We start from the raw sequence: 17,638 nt of genomic DNA, 5'->3' as shown, positions 1-17,638 counted from the left end.
CTTCATGTTGATCAGTGGGAGCCCACCCACCCAGCACTTCTGCTTGCTTCTAATTTTAGCACTATTACACTGTGAATCATGCCAGTGTGAAGCACAGTGACACCCCATTACCACCTAAAACACCAAGCAGACTGTTGAGCTATAAATGATGAGTATGTTAAATAATCGATGAGTGTGTTAGATAACGTATACTGTTTCAGATTCCTGTAAAGACTTGTGGATTGTTTAGGACTCTGCTGGTAATTAAAAGAATGACAGCTGTGTTTCCTGAATGTCCACTTCATCCACGGCTATATAATTAGATCCTGTTGCCTTCAAGACCTGTCCTGTTTTTGCACATCTCTATCAAGCGACATATTTCATATTCCATGACTACTCTATAAGGCTGACCTGTCCATATTATAACACTTTAAAATGTTATGTCTAATATACAATCGAAGCAGATTTATATAAGCAGTATATGAGATTTCATACAGAATTTTGGCTGCTTTTTTAAAACCTATACTTAGATTCTCCACTTAATACACATTTTTTGTTAGAATGTAAAATGTTTTCTAACCTTGCTTTGCCCCTTTGCCTGTAAAGATGTGTAAGAAGCCAATCTAAAACTGTAAGTAAAACCTAACCTTCAGCTAACCTTAAGAGCACATACTACTGTGTAACAATTTGACTTTATCGCTATCTTGATAGCAGATTGTCTCACAAAAATGTCATTTATTGTTTTTTCATGATTTACGTGCTCTTTTTTTTTATCCTTCTGGTTCTGTGCTTTTGGGCAAATGGACAGTTCAAATGGCACCTGAGGTCAAACACGCCTGATTACACTACATGAAATCTAAATCTCTCACAGCTAAGGACAGTGTGCTCTCTATTCTAGTTTACAGTGGCCTTCTGATGCCCTCCGTGTGCTTGAAACAAGAAGAGCAGCATTGGGAAACAGAGTATGTACTCACAAGATACGCATAGTAGCATATTTTAAATTGCAAGAAATCTTTATTACATCCAAAAAGACCATTAAAAAAGCTAAGACTCTAAACCAAAGTTTAGATATTATGTATATTATATATGTAAATAATATCATGAGGTATGTATATTTTGTTTAGAAAAGTAGTGAATCCAATTCCAGTTTGTATGACAATAACAATTGACATTATCGAAATATTGATGCAGACTTTATATAATGAGCAAGTCATTGGTGAACCCCCAACCCCCCTCCCACCACCACCCTGAAACAACATGAGAGAGAAAATATGAGAGGAACCATCCTGAAATGGGATCTTATAATTTGATTTGTGACACCAGATTATAAATGATTACAGTATACAGTTAAAAACAATGAAAAATTTGTGTAAAATGAATGCACATTCATACCCAGCTGATTAACATGCAACTATTGAGAATTCAATACCAAAATTAAGGTATTGTATGTAAGGTAATGTAGTATGAAAAATACATTAGGGTTAAGAGTTTATAGGTGGTAGGTGTATTTGCATCAAATGATGAGTATGTAGGTTTAGGAAACCCTATTTCAAAGTATTGTAGACTTAGATCTGACCTGTGTTTTTAATTGTAGTCCCGGTTGTACTGAAATCATTATGACAACTAGAAATGTTTAGTCATAATAGTATTTATTATTACATAAGGTCATATAAAGGGAGTCTACAGGTGTGTTTTGATGTGATCAATTCTAAATAATTGTTATTCTATATCGACTTCCCATGATGTAGGAAAACCAATAAACATACCTCTTATCATTACCGCAATAAATCCATGCTATGCTTCCTCAGATAAAGGCCCATTGATCAACTGAAAATGATGATGTGTTTGACCTTAAAGCATTCCAATGGAACATATAAAGCCAAAGCATGCATGCAAGCAAAATTTTCCATTTGACCTTCCCAAGTTGAAGCCATACCAATGCTGACAAGCCGGTCTTTTGAGTTATCAGGAAGTGCACGTCAAACAAATGGCATATTTCCGTCAGAGTCTTTCATCAAGGTCAACTCTGTACGACACCTGCCAGACTGTATTTTATGTGCCAAAGTATTATATGCTTTTGTTTGTTTATTTATCTTGGTTTAATCTTAAATGAGCAGTTACTACCACTTTATGTATATCACGGTCAGCAAAATTTGTTCATGCCTCATTGGAAAAATTATTATTAAGTGTGTGTGTGTTTGAGAGAGAGAGAGAGAGAGAGAGAGAGAGAGAGAGAGAGAGAGAGAGATCCAAGTTAAACCTGCCAAAACTATTATTCCCCAGGTCCTTGGTGCTTTTTGAAATTGCTGAATTTGAAATAAGGACCTGTTAGACAGGATGCTATAGTCTGGCCTGGAGCAAGTCTCCCATATAACAAACAAATGCTGGCTTGTTATCAACCCACACATTTAGCCCACATTTAGTAACTTTTTACCGGCTTTCATATATTATAGAATGGTTACATTAAAGTCTTCTTAATGACTCCTCCTAATAAACTAATTTTCGGTCTTAGACATGATATGGACCGAAATATTCTGCTGTGTCTATATTTCAGGCAGAATGTGATTAAAACTTGTGTAGCTTGTTTACCATCTAAAGTTAAACATCTATACTTCTTTTACATCTAAACTTCTATAATCATACTTAAGTGATGAGCTGTCATGCTAATGTCAAGCTGTCATGCTAATGCTATTGGACTACACAGCCCATAAATTATTGCACCTTCACATTTCATGTCACATGATTATCTGAACACCATAGGTTGTTAATTAGCGCATGTATAAAGTCTTACCCGACACCATGCACACTGTCTCACGTTTCTCTTTTATGGCTGCTGTCAGTTTTGTCTCAGTTTATGTTTTTAGTTTCTTAGTTAAGTAATATTGAGGCACTATAAGTAAATCATCTGCACTTGCATTCCCCTCAAGCTGAGGTTGAGGAACTGTCACCATGAAAACATTTCTAGCATTTACAAACCCAGATCCAAATAAATTGGGACACTGAACAAATTGTGAATAAAAACAGAATGCAATGATGTGGAAGTTTCAAATTTCAATATTTTATTCAGAATACAACATAGATGACATATCAAATGTTTAAACTTAGAAAATGTATCATTTTAAGGGAAAAATAAGTTGATTTTTAATTTCATGGCATCAACACATCTCAAAAAAGTTAGGACAAGGCCATGTTTACCACTGTGTGGCATCCCCTCTTCTTTTAGTAACAGTCTTCAAACGTCTAGGGACTGAGGAGACAAGTTGCTCAAGTTTAGGAATAGGAATGTTGTCCCTATTGTGTCTAATTGCTCAACTGCCTTAGGTCTTCTTTGTCACATCTTTCTCTTTATGATGCACCAAATGTTTTCTATGGGTGAAAGATCTGGACTGCAGGCTGGCCACTTCAGTACCCGGATCCTTCTTCTACGCAGCCATGATGTTGTAATTGATGCAGTATGTGGTCTGGCATTGTCATGTTGGAAAATGCAAGGTCTTCCCTGAAAGAGACGACATCTGGATGGGAGCATATGTTGTTCTAGAACTTGGATATACCTTATGTGATGCAGTCGTCTAAGGGCCCGAAGATCACCCTTGACCCTTACGCACAGAGATTGTTCCAGATTCCAAATTCTCTGAATCTTTGGATGATATTATGCACTGTAAATGATGATAACTTCAAACCTTTTTGCATTTTTTTCTCTGAGAAACTCCTTTCTGATATTGCTCCACTATTTTTTGCCGCATTATTGGGGAATTGGTGATCCTCTGCCCATCTTGACTTCTGAGAGACACTGCCACTCTGAGAGGCCCTTTTTTTTACCAAATCATGTTGCCAATTGACCAAATAAGTTGCAAATTGGTCCTCCAGCTGTTTCTTATATGTACATTTAACTTTTCCGGTCACTTATTGCTACCTGTCCTAACTTTTTTGGAATGTGTAGCTCTCATGAAATCCAATGGAATCGAGTTTGTACATTCCAGTAAATTCTATATAGTAATTCTGATAAAGCATTCCATTTCCTTTGGCAAATGCTTCATTTTTAAAAAGAAAATATTTCAAACAGTAGATTTTTCACATAAAACCTCTTTTGAAAGTGGAGAAAATTAAAGGTCTAAATGTCACTCCAGGAACAACTTAGGTGGAGTGCATTATAAACATATTGTTACAGTAGTAGCTTCTTAGTTAAGGTTTCAGACTATTAAATGGAAAGTTTTGAGTCGGAGTTTTACAACTGATCAACCCAAATGATGACTATCATTCTAGCAATTTCAAACTGAATAGTTATAGCTATTTCTCTGAATTTTAACCTGCCTCAATTATTGTTGTTTAGAGCCTCATGATGTTCTATGATGTTCATGTGTCAGTTTCTTGTAACGATTTTTAAACGTATTAGTCATTTGTTTGATTGCTCAGTCACAAACACGCATAATGAATGGAACAGTTTTGTTGGCAAGTGAGTGTATCCTCATAAAAAACTGTCTGATATCAGAAAGATGATTATCACACTGCAATCTGGAGTAGGTACAAGACAACACTGGGCACTTGTCTTAAACCTTTTCTGTACCTTCTTTACCATTAAAATAGATTTAATGAGGTATTTTGTCATTATTATATTTCACTTTTCAAAGTACATCTGCAGAACTATAATAATATATTTTTAAGCTGTAAACTTAGTACTTAGTGTTAATAATGCAAGACTTTTTTTTTCAACAGCTTGGTATGTGTGTGTGAGAGCAGACCACTGTTGTTGTTTAAAGCTTACCACCCTACTGTTGGTCTGCCTCAAAATGCCTTGGGCCTAAATGAGGAAGATTAACAGCCTGCTGAGTGGATTCCCAACCAGAGGCTGGCCTAGAAGAACCAATTGTTAGTCACTGTCGAGAGCCCTCCCCTCCTGCCCACTAAACAATATTGACAAATGTGTGTGGGGGGGCATCTGTCCCAGGAGTGGCACGTCAGTCTTTTATTGCCAGTTAGTCTGGACCTGCTGAATAATCTGTTGACAGAAGCCTGGCCATGCTTAAAGTGCTGGCGTAATGGCTGCCTCTTACTGCGACTGCACCTCATCCCAACCTGACCAAAGACAACAATATGAATGCAGGTAATTCATTATGCAACTCCTTTAACAAGTAATTCTGGATAAAGGTAGATATATTTTTTAGATAGATGCAAAAGAAATTTGCTCGAGTCAGACTTCATGTAGTCAGCTCCTCTCTCGCTATAGAGCAAATATTTGTCACCAGACAGCTGGCAGCTTTGTTTTCTTTAGGAGTAAATTATGTTAAAAAAAATCACTGACAGTGTTAACAAATCCTTAAGATAAGAACAACAGAAGGTCTTATTTAATCAGTTTGTACCTGGGCTCTATTAATATTGGACTGGGTGCAGTGAAATAGCCGTTCTTTGGATTAATCAAACAGCAGTTTGGATAGAGCTTTAATAATTAAGACTAATATTCTTTTACAACTTAATCCAAGAGCTGAATGGAAGGCTAGTGTTTTTTTTATTATTTTATTATATATTTTTTTACTTTAGAGTTTTTTTTTTACTCTAAAGGTAAGCTCTTTCCTTTAGCATGTTTACTCTGTCCATATGAGTTATTAAGATTTTATGCTAAAAGAGATTATTGTAGAGATTTATATTCCTTACTCGTATAAAACTACAAACTTCTTGTTAGTTGCAGTGTAACCTTTTAATACTTCATAGAAATGACAGAAGAGCTACCTTCGCTTACTAATACCACCTCTAATAAATGTGTTGATACATTCCAGTGAAAAACATTTCTTATCCAGGCCTGTGCAACAGTATCTAATTATAAAACTCTAACCACAGTGGATTATGAAACTGTTTCTTTGGTTTTGCATTGTTTTTACTTATTAATATTGCATTATAAATGTAGGCATCTGGTTGGTTTTATAATGATTTGGCAAGTGACAGTTTTTCTACTACTGGTTTAATTAATTTAGGCTTTGACAAAAAAATTAAATAAAATACAAGATCATTTGGATCTAGCTACAATTCACTTTTTTTTCCTTTTGGAATTGTGACTGCTTATTTATCCTCTTTAAACATGTAATTTAGAGGTGAATACTGGTCTGGAGAGAGTAATTTTAGCGTGACGATCTGTGTTTAACTGGGAGTGATTGATGCTAAAATTACATAAAGATCAGAAAGAGGACATCCAGCAAAAAAAAAAAAAAAGGATTGGTTGTAGAATCACAACAATCCTGTAGCTTTGATTCTCCAAAATCACGTCACTGTTAAAAAATAGCCCCCAGCTGGAGAAAAGAAACCACAAAACACATACTGTGTGATGTGTTAGAGATATGCAGGGGCAGTAAACATGTTTATTATCCTTTCTTAATGGGTTGCATCCAAAAAGCTTTATTTATCATTACACACAAATTCAAAACCAGACAAAAAAAAGATAAGATTTAGTTCCCTGTTCAACTTTTCACCATTTCATTGACCTTGTCATACTTTGATTGAAGATCAGAAAAGCATCTGGTTGTAAATGACATGTCAGGCATTTCTCTATTCATTTTTCGGAAGGATTATAAAGTAAAAGGCACAAAAACCTTCTCCAGCCAAATATCATGACTTTCAGGACACTGATCCACTGCCCAGAATCAAGCTCACAATATATTTTGTGTGTAACTGGTATGTGTAATCCTTCAAAGTTGTTTTTGTTTTTACTTTGTGTAATTATTATATGACTTTCACTGATACACTGCATGGATTTGCAGTCTGGTCTAGAAAGAAATCAGCCCGTCTTGCTTCTTATTTACAGTTGTATTTGTTTTACACCACTGGTGATGGTGTTGTTCATGGTTTCATTAAACTTTTTTTAAAATATTTGTATTTGTGAAAGACAGGAGGTCCTTGACCCTGCTAGACTATTTATACCAGCCAGCCCTGAATATCTCAGAATGTTAAAAAGGAAGTTCTCTTACTGTTTGCACTTTTATTATTGTGTTTTGAAATAGAATTGGAGATGCTTAACTCAAATCTAAACTTTAATGAAGACAAACAAAATCGAATCCACTATATTATATATTTTAAAGTACATCGGTAGATTTGTTAATACTATTAAAAAAATCACAGAATTAAATGTAATGTTTTACCCCAGTCTACAGGCTAAGCCTTTTGCAAAGTTGATTTGTGTCAGTTGACTTAAACCAAACCTAGAACGTGTGGGTGAGCAGGAATGAAAAGTAAACAATCAAGGACCGAGAGATCTGAAGAAAGGTTTCTGTGGTAGGAAGTGTGTACAGAGTGTTTCATTACTTGTTATTTTCAGCACTCACAACTGGAACAAAGCAGGCTAAGCAAACACACAGAAACAGTAATCATGAGAAAGTACTTTACATAATCTATATTCAGGCAGACTGAGCTTGATATGCAAATAAAACAAAGAACAAACAAGAGGAAAAAAGATTAACACATAAAACAGGAAATGTTAGATATAAAAATGGGATAAGAAAAAGGTGCGATACAAACACACATAAATGGATTAAAAAGAAGTGCATAAGGTAAAAGAAAATTTGATTAGCTTTAGTTCAAATGTTTCTATTTGCCATTTAAGAAGATAATTTGTTAGTAACTTCTTTTTGTAAAAAATCAACACAAAAATTCATGATCACAAAAAGCCATTAACAAAAATTCACATAATAATAATAATAATTGAAAAAAGTAAGTTTACAATAAATGCAAAAAATCTGACAGAAAACACACCCAACTACCATCTGAAAACTCAACCCAATAGTTTAAATGAAATGAAAATAGCATTATAACCCTACTCAGATTGATGGGCAGCAACAATTGCTTCACTAAGATTATTGCTGATATTATTTCTTTCTTGGAATTGTGTAACACACACCCAAATGCTCTAGACCAGCAAATGGCAAAAACTTAGTTGGTCACATTTGCTGATAATCAGTTAATAAAGGGCATTAAATTAGCAGCATTAGCCTGCTACTTAGCCTCTTAAATCCTATGGAACATTAAAGTTGTACTTATATTTTTACACATGTTGTTCATCTGAGGTTGCATTTACCTAATTTGAAGAGTTGATAAAGACCAGGTGATTTTTAGAATTCAGAGAGGGTGTACTTTCATTTTCACATGACTGTTCCTCAATCCTTTTAAATGTAATGTACCAGTCAGGTGTGTCAGACACATTTTGAGTTTTGAAACTTCCTTTTTCTTTTGAAACAAAATACTGAGTTTTTATGGGCAGAAATTAGCCAAGCAAGAAAGGAAGAAAAGAGGAAGGAAGGAAGGAAGGAAGGAAGGAAGGAAGGAAGGAAGGAAGGAAGGAAGGAAGGAAGGAAGGTTGATCTCCACAGTTGAACGAATGTGTGTTTTTTTGTCTGTTAAGTAAACTGTTTTGGACTGATTAACATTGGTAACCAAGTCGTCTATTTTATTATTTAACATCTCCATAATTCTGTTTCATGAACTGGAACAGAAGGTCTCTCTGTGTGGAACCCTCAGATCTTAGATCAGTTCGGTTTGCATGGCGGTCCCTTTTGTTTATCCACCTGCATTTGCATCAGCAGCACAGTGGAGAGCATTTAATATTCCATGCACTTTTGGAAGCGTGTGTTTAGACAGCATCCGTTTCTGACCATCAGAGGAGAAACTTTCCATAATGAAATTCTCATTAGATTAATGATCTGAAAACACTCTCATTAAAAGGTAATCACATTTTGCTTGATGAGGAACGGTTCATTAATACACAGGGAAAATGTCATTCGAGTTTAAAATAATAATCATAGGAAAATCTTTTGGGAAAATGTGTTTCATTGGATCTTTATTAAGAACTTATACATTTAATAAGGCACAAACAATTGTAAAGACAGGAGTTGACCAGGTAGTGAAATCTGACAGTGCTGTTTGTCAATACATTTTTTATGTAATGTCAGATTTATTCATGTACTGCTTGCTTTTTATAAAAACTATGACAAACTGACAGTGCAGGGACTTATTTGTGCATTATTGGTTGGTTTATAGTGCATTACCAGAAGTATAAATATAAAAAAAGTAAATTTAGAAAGCACAGTGAGAATTGTACTAATTGTAACAATATAAAAGTGGCATCTGTAATGACTTGTGTTATTGTACATAATAAATATCATATAAGGAATTTGACTCCATTAAATGTGCTGTACTAAGAGCGTAATTAACGGCACATGGTGTGATATCAACCCCAAGTTTATAATTTACCAATTACAGCTCATTCCACAGTTATAAGTTATTTTTCACAGGAAACTGTTTACATTGTATTATAAGATAAAAAGTCAAGTCAGTACTTTATTCATTTATACTTATGTTATTAGCATGGACCATACATAGATCCAAATGGAAATATTTGTTAATATAGAAAAATGTATCGAGCATTTCCTGTTATAGGATTACACTAAACCAAATGTAATATTATTAAACCTATTTGAATTGATTTATGGTCATAAGAATAAAAAAAATCTACTGGGAGATAATTTTGTTCATTTGAAAGGAGCAACATTATCTACTAAAAAAATAAAAAATAAAACACATTTGAAAAATGAGTACTGGTGCCCAGAAAAACATTTATTGATCTTATATTTGGTTTATTGTATTTTTATAATGAGAACAAGAACAAGAACTTTTTCCAAGATATTTTTTCATTTGTCAAGTTAGAGAGAAGGTTCTTTGTCCTTAGAGTTTATGGTATGACACTGTAGACTTCCAAAATTAATTGATACAATCCATGATGCATGATTAGGTTTAGAGCATTATTTAAATCGTAAAATCAATGATTTGCCTTGCAGCCTTGCTATTGTTAGAGTTCGACAACCATGCAATATCCACAGTTTACAAGTCATAAACAGTATTAGTAGTAATAATAATAATAGCTAAGAAAAAGAAAAAGTGCGATTCTTCTGTAGCATGGTCACATTCAACTTTTACTTTTACCCTGTTAACAATTTTGTGCATTGTTAGCAGTTTACATCCAATGTTGTAATTAGTGTCACAGTTTCATGCAAAGTTAGTCATGTAATTACGTCTTAAATAAATGTTGTGAGCAGGGGATTGTAAAACTAATGAAAATAACAAATCTAACGAGACCCAGTGGACACTATAAACACACACTTTGGAGTGAATAATAGATGCTGCTTGGGGATTCGTTTTCTTTCAGAAGTGTAGAAGTTAGTAGTGCTCCATAACAAGCATCCAATCACATCATAGCTATCAATAGATTCTCAAGAGGCACCAAAAACAAATAGTGGGGCATATTTTTTTGCTAGGTTATTGGTGATGCATGTCTTGGTGATGAAATGTCCAGAGGTTTGTATATTAAAAAATCTCCTGAAGACATCATAAAACATATTTGTACTTCAAGGCAATAACCTCTAAATTGTCTTAGCAACAAATCATTAGTCAATTTATTTTTAAGAATAAAGAAAAAATACATTTCCGAGACCTGTTGTACAACCATTTGTTTACTTTTGCTGCAGTAAAATGTTTAAAGAAAAGCTACAAACGGGTAAACTCATATCTACAGTCTGCTATCATGATCATGATTATGAGTTATTAATTGCCTATATTTCTCTCAGTGTTATTGACCTCAATCGTTCACTATTTTCCTCCAATTACCACAGTGATCTACTGATTTACTCAACTATTACCTCAATCAAAACCTCAGTCCCTTCGTCATTCACTCACTAGTAATTTTCCACTCATTTATCCCTGAGTCAATAATTCACTCATTCTCTTTAACAAACCCCTGTTCATCACATATTTTTTGACTGGTTCATTTGCTCATACCCTTTTTTTTATCATTCACATGCCAGTATCACTATAACAATTTCTCCCTCAATCACTCAAGAACAAGAACAAGAACAAAAGAAGACAAGAACAAGTTATTAGCAAATAACCTGGCAAATAAAGGGCCGTTTAGACTGAACTGAATGAGCTTTTATTGCAACCATTATATCTTCCCATACACTCACAAATAGACTTCAATTAAGCCATTCTTTGTTACCTGCACAGACGTGAGCAGCCATTTAAAAATGACTCAAACACCTGTGTCATCGATGTGTTATAAAGGCCAACTATTGGGCAGCTGCTGGGGACAAGAAGGCTCTAAAGAGTGCTTAGAAAATCCAACCCCCACCCACTGTTCCCTTGCTTGCTTGGTGAGTCAGTAAATTAGGGAGTGGGTGAGGGAGGGCGGTTGTCACTGATGCTATTGGGGATCAGTAGCGTGGTGGGTGCTCCTTTCCCTGCCCAGTGCTCTGCTCATTATCCCTCCATCCCGCTGCTCACTCACTACCTATGAATAGTCAATAACCAACAAGCAAGCAGGAAATGAGGGAGCAGATGAAGGCAACCCTCTGACTGATGTCAGCTATGTTTGTGGAGAGCTTCTTTATTCAGGTAGACACACTTTACTCCTCCCTGAGGATTATGCCTTGATCATTTTCTCCTGCTGTGTTCTTCAGTTGAATACTTATTTTGTCTCCTGGCTCTTGGAATTATTTTCCTGAAACTTGATTGGCAAAAGACACCTCCTCGATGCTTTAAGCCGGCTTTGTTTACCAACCTCTATGTGTGATGAAGCGTCTCAGATCGTTGTGAGCGATGCTGCCTCTGAGCCGTGACTCAGAGTGAGACACTTCCTTGTGAGAGATTCCTGTTTCTCCAGCTTTTATCATCTAATAAACGAAATAGTGGCGAGATTCAAGATCTGTGCACTCATGGTTCACTGAGAGTGTGTGTGCCCAATAGATTATCCCAGCAGTCCTTGACGAGTACATTAGAAAGTCCTGGGAGGATGTTCTTGTGGGCTGGAACCAAAGGACCTCATGGATCAGGAAATGAAAGAAGGTATGTCACCAATTTGCTCCGAAACACCGTAACGCTTGCTGTTTAATGAGAACACAGTTGGTAGTATATGAAAAATAAGGCATAAGCACTAAATCTCCCAAAATAGCACTTATAGTCAATATTAACATTAACAAATGGTTAAATGTACTACTACTTTTTTTTTTACATTACAACCACCAAGATGTAATTTTTGTTTAAAGTTTTTTTTTTGGTTATTTTATATTTTATAAAGTGTTTTAATGCGAGTTCTCTTTAAATGTAATCCTCTCAACGTTAATGTTGAGTGTCTTAAACATACAAAAGCGGTAAATAAATTCCTCTTACACTTTGTGTCATTGATTATCTGTGCTCTTTAATCTAGACAGACTTCAATAGAACTCTTTATGCTTGTTTGATCTTTAAAGTTAAATCCTATTAGCATCTATGTGGCTTTGTTAATTGAATGTCGTTTATATTAGACGCAAAGTAGTTAACTATTGGTTCTTTGTTTGTGTGTTTTTGTGTGTGTGAATATGTGCGTGTGTCCATGCTCAAAATATTCTGACCTTAGTATTATACCACTAGTATTATAAGAGTTAATTATGGTTTAAAAATGAATCTATTTCAAACTTTTGAATGCTAAGGTCATAATATGTCCAGTTGTATGGAGCATGTATGTCTTTTTTTGCCTGTAGAAGACATTACGCTTTATGTCTATATCTGATGTTCAGGACCATTTATCAGAAGATCAGAGAATATGACATTCTGGACAAGAGGAAGACTGTGACAGCACTGAAAGCTGGAGAGGACAGAGCAATTCTCCTTGGTCTTTGCATGATCTTCTTTTCTGTCATGATGTACTTTGTCCTGGGAATTACAATGGTGCGGTCCTATTCAGACAGGTATGAGTATTCAGTAGCTTTTTTTGTTTTTTTAAGAATAAGTATAAGGCTTTTCTATTTTGTTAGGATTCAATTTAGGGGATTGTGGGAAAAATGTATATGCATGTAAAAAAAGCATAGATGAAACTATGATTGATTGATTTTGACCTATCCTGTAAAAACATCAACGCTTGAACAAATATGCCAATAGTTGAGATACAATTGGGAAAACAATGCAGATATGCCAAATCTTCCACATGCCATATAAAATAATTTGAAAAAGAAGTCTGAATAAATGAAGGTCCCGATTGGCATTGTGTATACCGATTAACAGAAAAGCACAAAATGCATACATCTGTCATAAACACTAATAACTCATGATCGAAATTGATAAGACAGCTATAAATAAAAGCAGACTATATGAAATTTAAATCAATAGCAAATTGTTCTTTATTATAGCAAGCTTCAATAATTAAAAATATTTGTCGAGAGAGAGAAGTTTGATGAGGAAAAACTGATGCAAAAAGTTACAAAAACAGTTGAAAAAGACAGGATTAAGTAGGAATTTCCTCAAATATAGTTAAACTTTACATAGTATTAATTTCCACAGGATACCAAAGGATATTTAGGATGATCTGAATAATTATATTAAATGGTTGTAACAGTGCTATTAAGAAAAAAAACATACAAAAACTGATTTTCTTTTTACGGTTCTTAGCTTCCTACAAAAGTTACGGAAATATTTTGTTGTGAAATCTTACAATCCTCCAGGAAACTTTTCTATGCATGCACAACTCATATTGCATGTCTAGAGAGCAGGACAATTTGTTAGAACATATTGAATCAGTCATCCGCTTTCTCTGTCCACTCTCTCTCTCTCTCTCTCTCTCTCTCTCTCTCTCTCTCTCTCTCTCTCTCAGCGTCTGGACAGAGGAATCAAGCTGTGTTGTGTTAAATTCAACTATTATTGGGGAGAATAACTGTAGCTACAGCTGTGGTGCTGAGTGCTGGAAGAGTTCCCGATACCCGTGCCTGCAGGTGTACGTCAGCCTGAACTCATCAGGCCGAATACTAAAGCTGTCCTACAATGAGGAAGCCCATGAGGCTAATTCTGAGGTATACACAAAGCATAAAACACAAAATATAATGGTAACTTTATCCAAAGCTGCGTTTGACTTTCTGGAATTTTCTTGTGGGAAATCTTTTTTGACTGAGAGCATATTGAAGACAGATGTCTTTCTCTGAAGAAAAAAAACATATCAAAACAAAATAATCAGACAAACCCAAAATAACATAAGTAAAGAAAAAAAAGTTACTAATACAGACAGTGACTCCAAATATGGTTCAAACAGCTGTAATGCATGGCAGTGATATGGGTTCTTTAAAAAAAAAAAAATTATCTTAATCCATATTAGTCAAATCACATCACATGCAGACCACAATCCTTACAATCCTCAAGGACAGCGTTCATACAATGACCTTACCCAGAGTAATACAGAAGTGCTTTGGAGTGTTTAAAGAACATATCATATAACATAGAACATATAAGAATAGTTCCCAATTTTAAATGCAAAAAGTAGAATTAAATCACATTTTTAAAGTCAAATGAAGACCATGCAGATTTAAAAATTCTGTTTCCTGTTTCTGTATACAGTATGTTCATGGATGGTTCATGGACTGTGTGTTTGCCAGTCTATGTCATCACTTGTTATCCTTTACTGACTGAATGGTCCAATCAATTATGATTTCAATTAGCTCTCAGTAATTGTTACATCAGAGACATCAAAGAATCCATTATTAAGAAAAATCAATGTTTCTACTTTTTCCCCAAAACAAACTCAGATTGTTACAATGCTAATAGTCAAATTTTTTCTCTTTTTTCACAGTGTTTCTATGTTCCCAAGTGCCGTAAAGATTACTCAACAACTCATGCCTTGATCGTCAATATCTCAGAGCGCCTGAAGTTACAGCACCAGGTCCGTTGTTACACAGACCCAGCAGAGCAGCAGGACAGCGCCATCCTGATGCGCCTCTATGGTCGTGCCGCCATTCTCTCCTCGCTGCTGTGGCCCACATGCATGTTTGTGATTGGTGTGCTCATCATTGCCATGGTCAAACTCACCCAATACCTTTCCATCCTCTGTGAGCGGATAAGCCGCATTAAGAGGTGAGAAGAACCGCCATTGAGCCCTGAGATGGATCAATGGAAAGAGCAAGAAAATAGAGTGAAAGAGAGCGACAACTCTCTAACCACTATGTTCCTCACAGGACTGATCTTACTCCACTTGCATCTGCCACGCCCTCCAGGGAGGGCAGCAAAAACTGCAGTAGAGCCATGCTGGATGGGATTTGAAAAGGTCCAATGGTGAAAAGGTCAAAAGTGGAACGATGGACAGATTCTTTGGCTGAACCTTGTTTTCTTCACCTCTAAAAAACAGCGCAATTATTTAAGGAAAAGAGAGACCAAGACCAAAGTTGTGCAATGTGCCTCTGCCCTCCTGTCAAATTTGCTTAGCAATTCATGTTGTGTTGACAAGGACAGACATTTGTCAAGCCTTCAGAGACTGAAATTTGTGGTTGGAATAATAAAGCGCAGGTTGGTGCATTCATTCCAGAATAAAACTTCTGTTACTAGCAGAGCCTACAGTAAGCTTTTTCATGCCGAGACCACGAGTTAGTCATTCATGGCTTCCCTTAAAAACTACATTACATAATAACTATACATAAGAATAAATCTGTTACCAAGCAATAATCTTGCTTAATGTGCAGCGTGCGCTTAGTTACAGTTTCATGTTTTGTTCAGATATGATGTATGTTTATTAATTTTCACATGAAAGCCAAATCTACAGCGCTGATTATTTACAGAAAATCAATAGTTTAAATTACTAAAGCCTTGATAAGGCCTGGTGGAGTCATACTTTGTCCTTGATGACCATTTTCAAATGTAATTAATTATTTAATAGGCTCTATAGTTTCCTATTGGGAAACCAATATATGTAACACAGATCAATACTGTTTTGTCAATGAAAACCAAGGAACTTCATTAACCTGATTTTAGTCTCTAAATGCATTACAGATATGTTCAAAACTAGGTTTTACTTGTTGCAATAAAAGTGCCTGAGCTTATTTGAAAATGTGTCTTAACGTCACTGAACCTGTACATTTCATTTTGTTATTTTGAGGGTTTTTCAAACAGACACAACTTGTTGGATTTACTCCTATAGTTTAAGTGGTGTGTAAATGACATATTTATAGCATTAAATTATTTTAAAGAAAACCTTTTGGTCCTTTGTATGATACTGTAATTGTTTGAAGACATTTCAACATGAGTTTTATGTCAGTTTAATGCATTGAATGAACACATTGGGGGAAAAAAATATCTTCTGGGGAAACTTTCAGATAACTACAGAAGACTCACACAGCATAATGTCTGTGAGTATCACAGGGATGAATCCGGAGCAGCTGATTTGACTGTCCTTGACAAATAAATGTATAAAAAACAATGAAACTGCATCTTTTCAAAAGAAAAGTGTAATCAGCTGGTCCGTGCCTGCTATAGACTCTAATCTTTGCAGTGATTCCCAATTTCTTTATTTCTGTCTGTCAGCTGCCTCACTCGCACACTGTAGTCTTCTGTCAATTTTTTTTTCTATAGATGACGTGTAATAGAAATCATTATTTTAAAAAGGAAAGAGAGGGGCACAGTTGGACGACACATTTATTAGAAGCTGATGTGAGTGTCCAAGGAACTGTTAGTGACAGAAGATAACTGCTGCTCAATGAGACAGAGACACTTGAATAGAGGAGTGTTGGGGTGAATCATAGGATGAGTTTATAATTTCCTTTCACTCCCATCTCATTTTTTGTTCTTCTGAATCCAGTTTCAAAGACACACTATCAGTCTTTATCTCCAGATGATGGGTGTGTGAAATGATTAATCACAGAAACACCATGTGACATACAGTACCAGGTTCCTGATGACTTATATGTGTCTTTTTAAGGATAATTTCTTTTGAAAATAATAATAATAGGAATCATTTTTGGTACAATTTGTGATAAATTCATCATGGCAAACAAATAATTTCTTACTTCTAAGATACTAAGGATATTCCAAATGAAGCAACCACCCTGGTTAAACTAAAAGTAAAATCAGTACTAATAGTACTTTAAGTAATATATTAAATGTGTAAACTCTGAATACATATTGGTATAAATCAAATGGAATTTTGCATGATTTTTCCACTAAATGTGTGGGTTTCCGAAAAGAAAATCACAGCCATATCACACCACTTCAATTATTGATTATTTTCCTATAACAGCATTCCTTACATCACCTAGAGTATAGTGTCTGCTCAAACAATGATGTATTTGTAATAATACTATCTAAAAAGCATAAGTATTAAGTGAAACAAAACAATTAAAAAGATGGTCAGTACCAGACAACAACAGAGCACCATATACAGATGTCTCATTTAAGAGTATTTAAGTATACCAAACATGCGAGCTAATACAGGTTATTTACATTCACTTGCTTCCGGAAACAGCAGACACTACACTTTCTCAGTGAATAGGACACTTCCTCCAGTTCCCTTGGTAACGGAACATATCCTGGGCCTGACACACACTTCCTCACACACACATGGCTTTCTGCAGCTGCAGCAGTTCTTACACAAGGACATCTGCGTGGAGGGGAAGAATGGTACAGGAAGGAGCATCTTACCCATTTATCCCTCTATTCACATCATAAGAGTTGAAGTCTCATTCATGCAATTATTCTGCAATACAACTCTTACAATTTAAATAATAAGTAAAAAAAAATGTGTTCATTCACCAATATATCTCCATGTTTTAATTAAGAAAAGTTACAAAATTAAAAACAGGTCCTTCACATGCATGAAAATCATATTAATATTTCAGACTTAGTTCAC

General features: G+C 35.2%; 1 protein-coding gene across 5 annotated transcripts in view; it reads left to right on the top strand.

Moving 5' to 3' along the window:
• si:ch211-247n2.1 (calcium-activated potassium channel subunit beta-2) overlaps positions 1-15,999 on the top strand; it is an 18,546-nt gene extending 2,547 nt beyond the window's left edge. Inside the window, exons 1-7 of one of the 5 annotated variants that reach the window (XM_046858341.1) lie at positions 9,664-11,400; positions 11,528-11,645; positions 11,752-11,850; positions 12,561-12,731; positions 13,631-13,826; positions 14,597-14,877; positions 14,979-15,998. In XM_046858341.1, coding sequence (XP_046714297.1) covers positions 11,798-11,850; positions 12,561-12,731; positions 13,631-13,826; positions 14,597-14,877; positions 14,979-15,063 — 786 coding nt within the window. In that variant the 5' untranslated portion in view covers positions 9,664-11,400; positions 11,528-11,645; positions 11,752-11,797 and the 3' untranslated portion in view covers positions 15,064-15,998. Of the gene's footprint in view, positions 1-4,692; positions 5,081-9,663; positions 11,401-11,527; positions 11,646-11,751; positions 11,851-12,560; positions 12,732-13,630; positions 13,827-14,596 lie in introns of those variants that run through there. The other 4 variants (XM_046858338.1, XM_046858342.1, XM_046858340.1 and 1 more) reach the window with 4 other exon arrangements.
• The last annotated feature ends 1,639 nt before the right edge of the window (positions 16,000-17,638 follow it).

Source organism: Silurus meridionalis, chromosome 9 (assembly GCF_014805685.1).
Source record: "Silurus meridionalis isolate SWU-2019-XX chromosome 9, ASM1480568v1, whole genome shotgun sequence".
Lineage (NCBI taxonomy): Eukaryota > Metazoa > Chordata > Actinopteri > Siluriformes > Siluridae > Silurus > Silurus meridionalis.
This window is presented reverse-complemented; position numbering and strand designations above follow the sequence as displayed.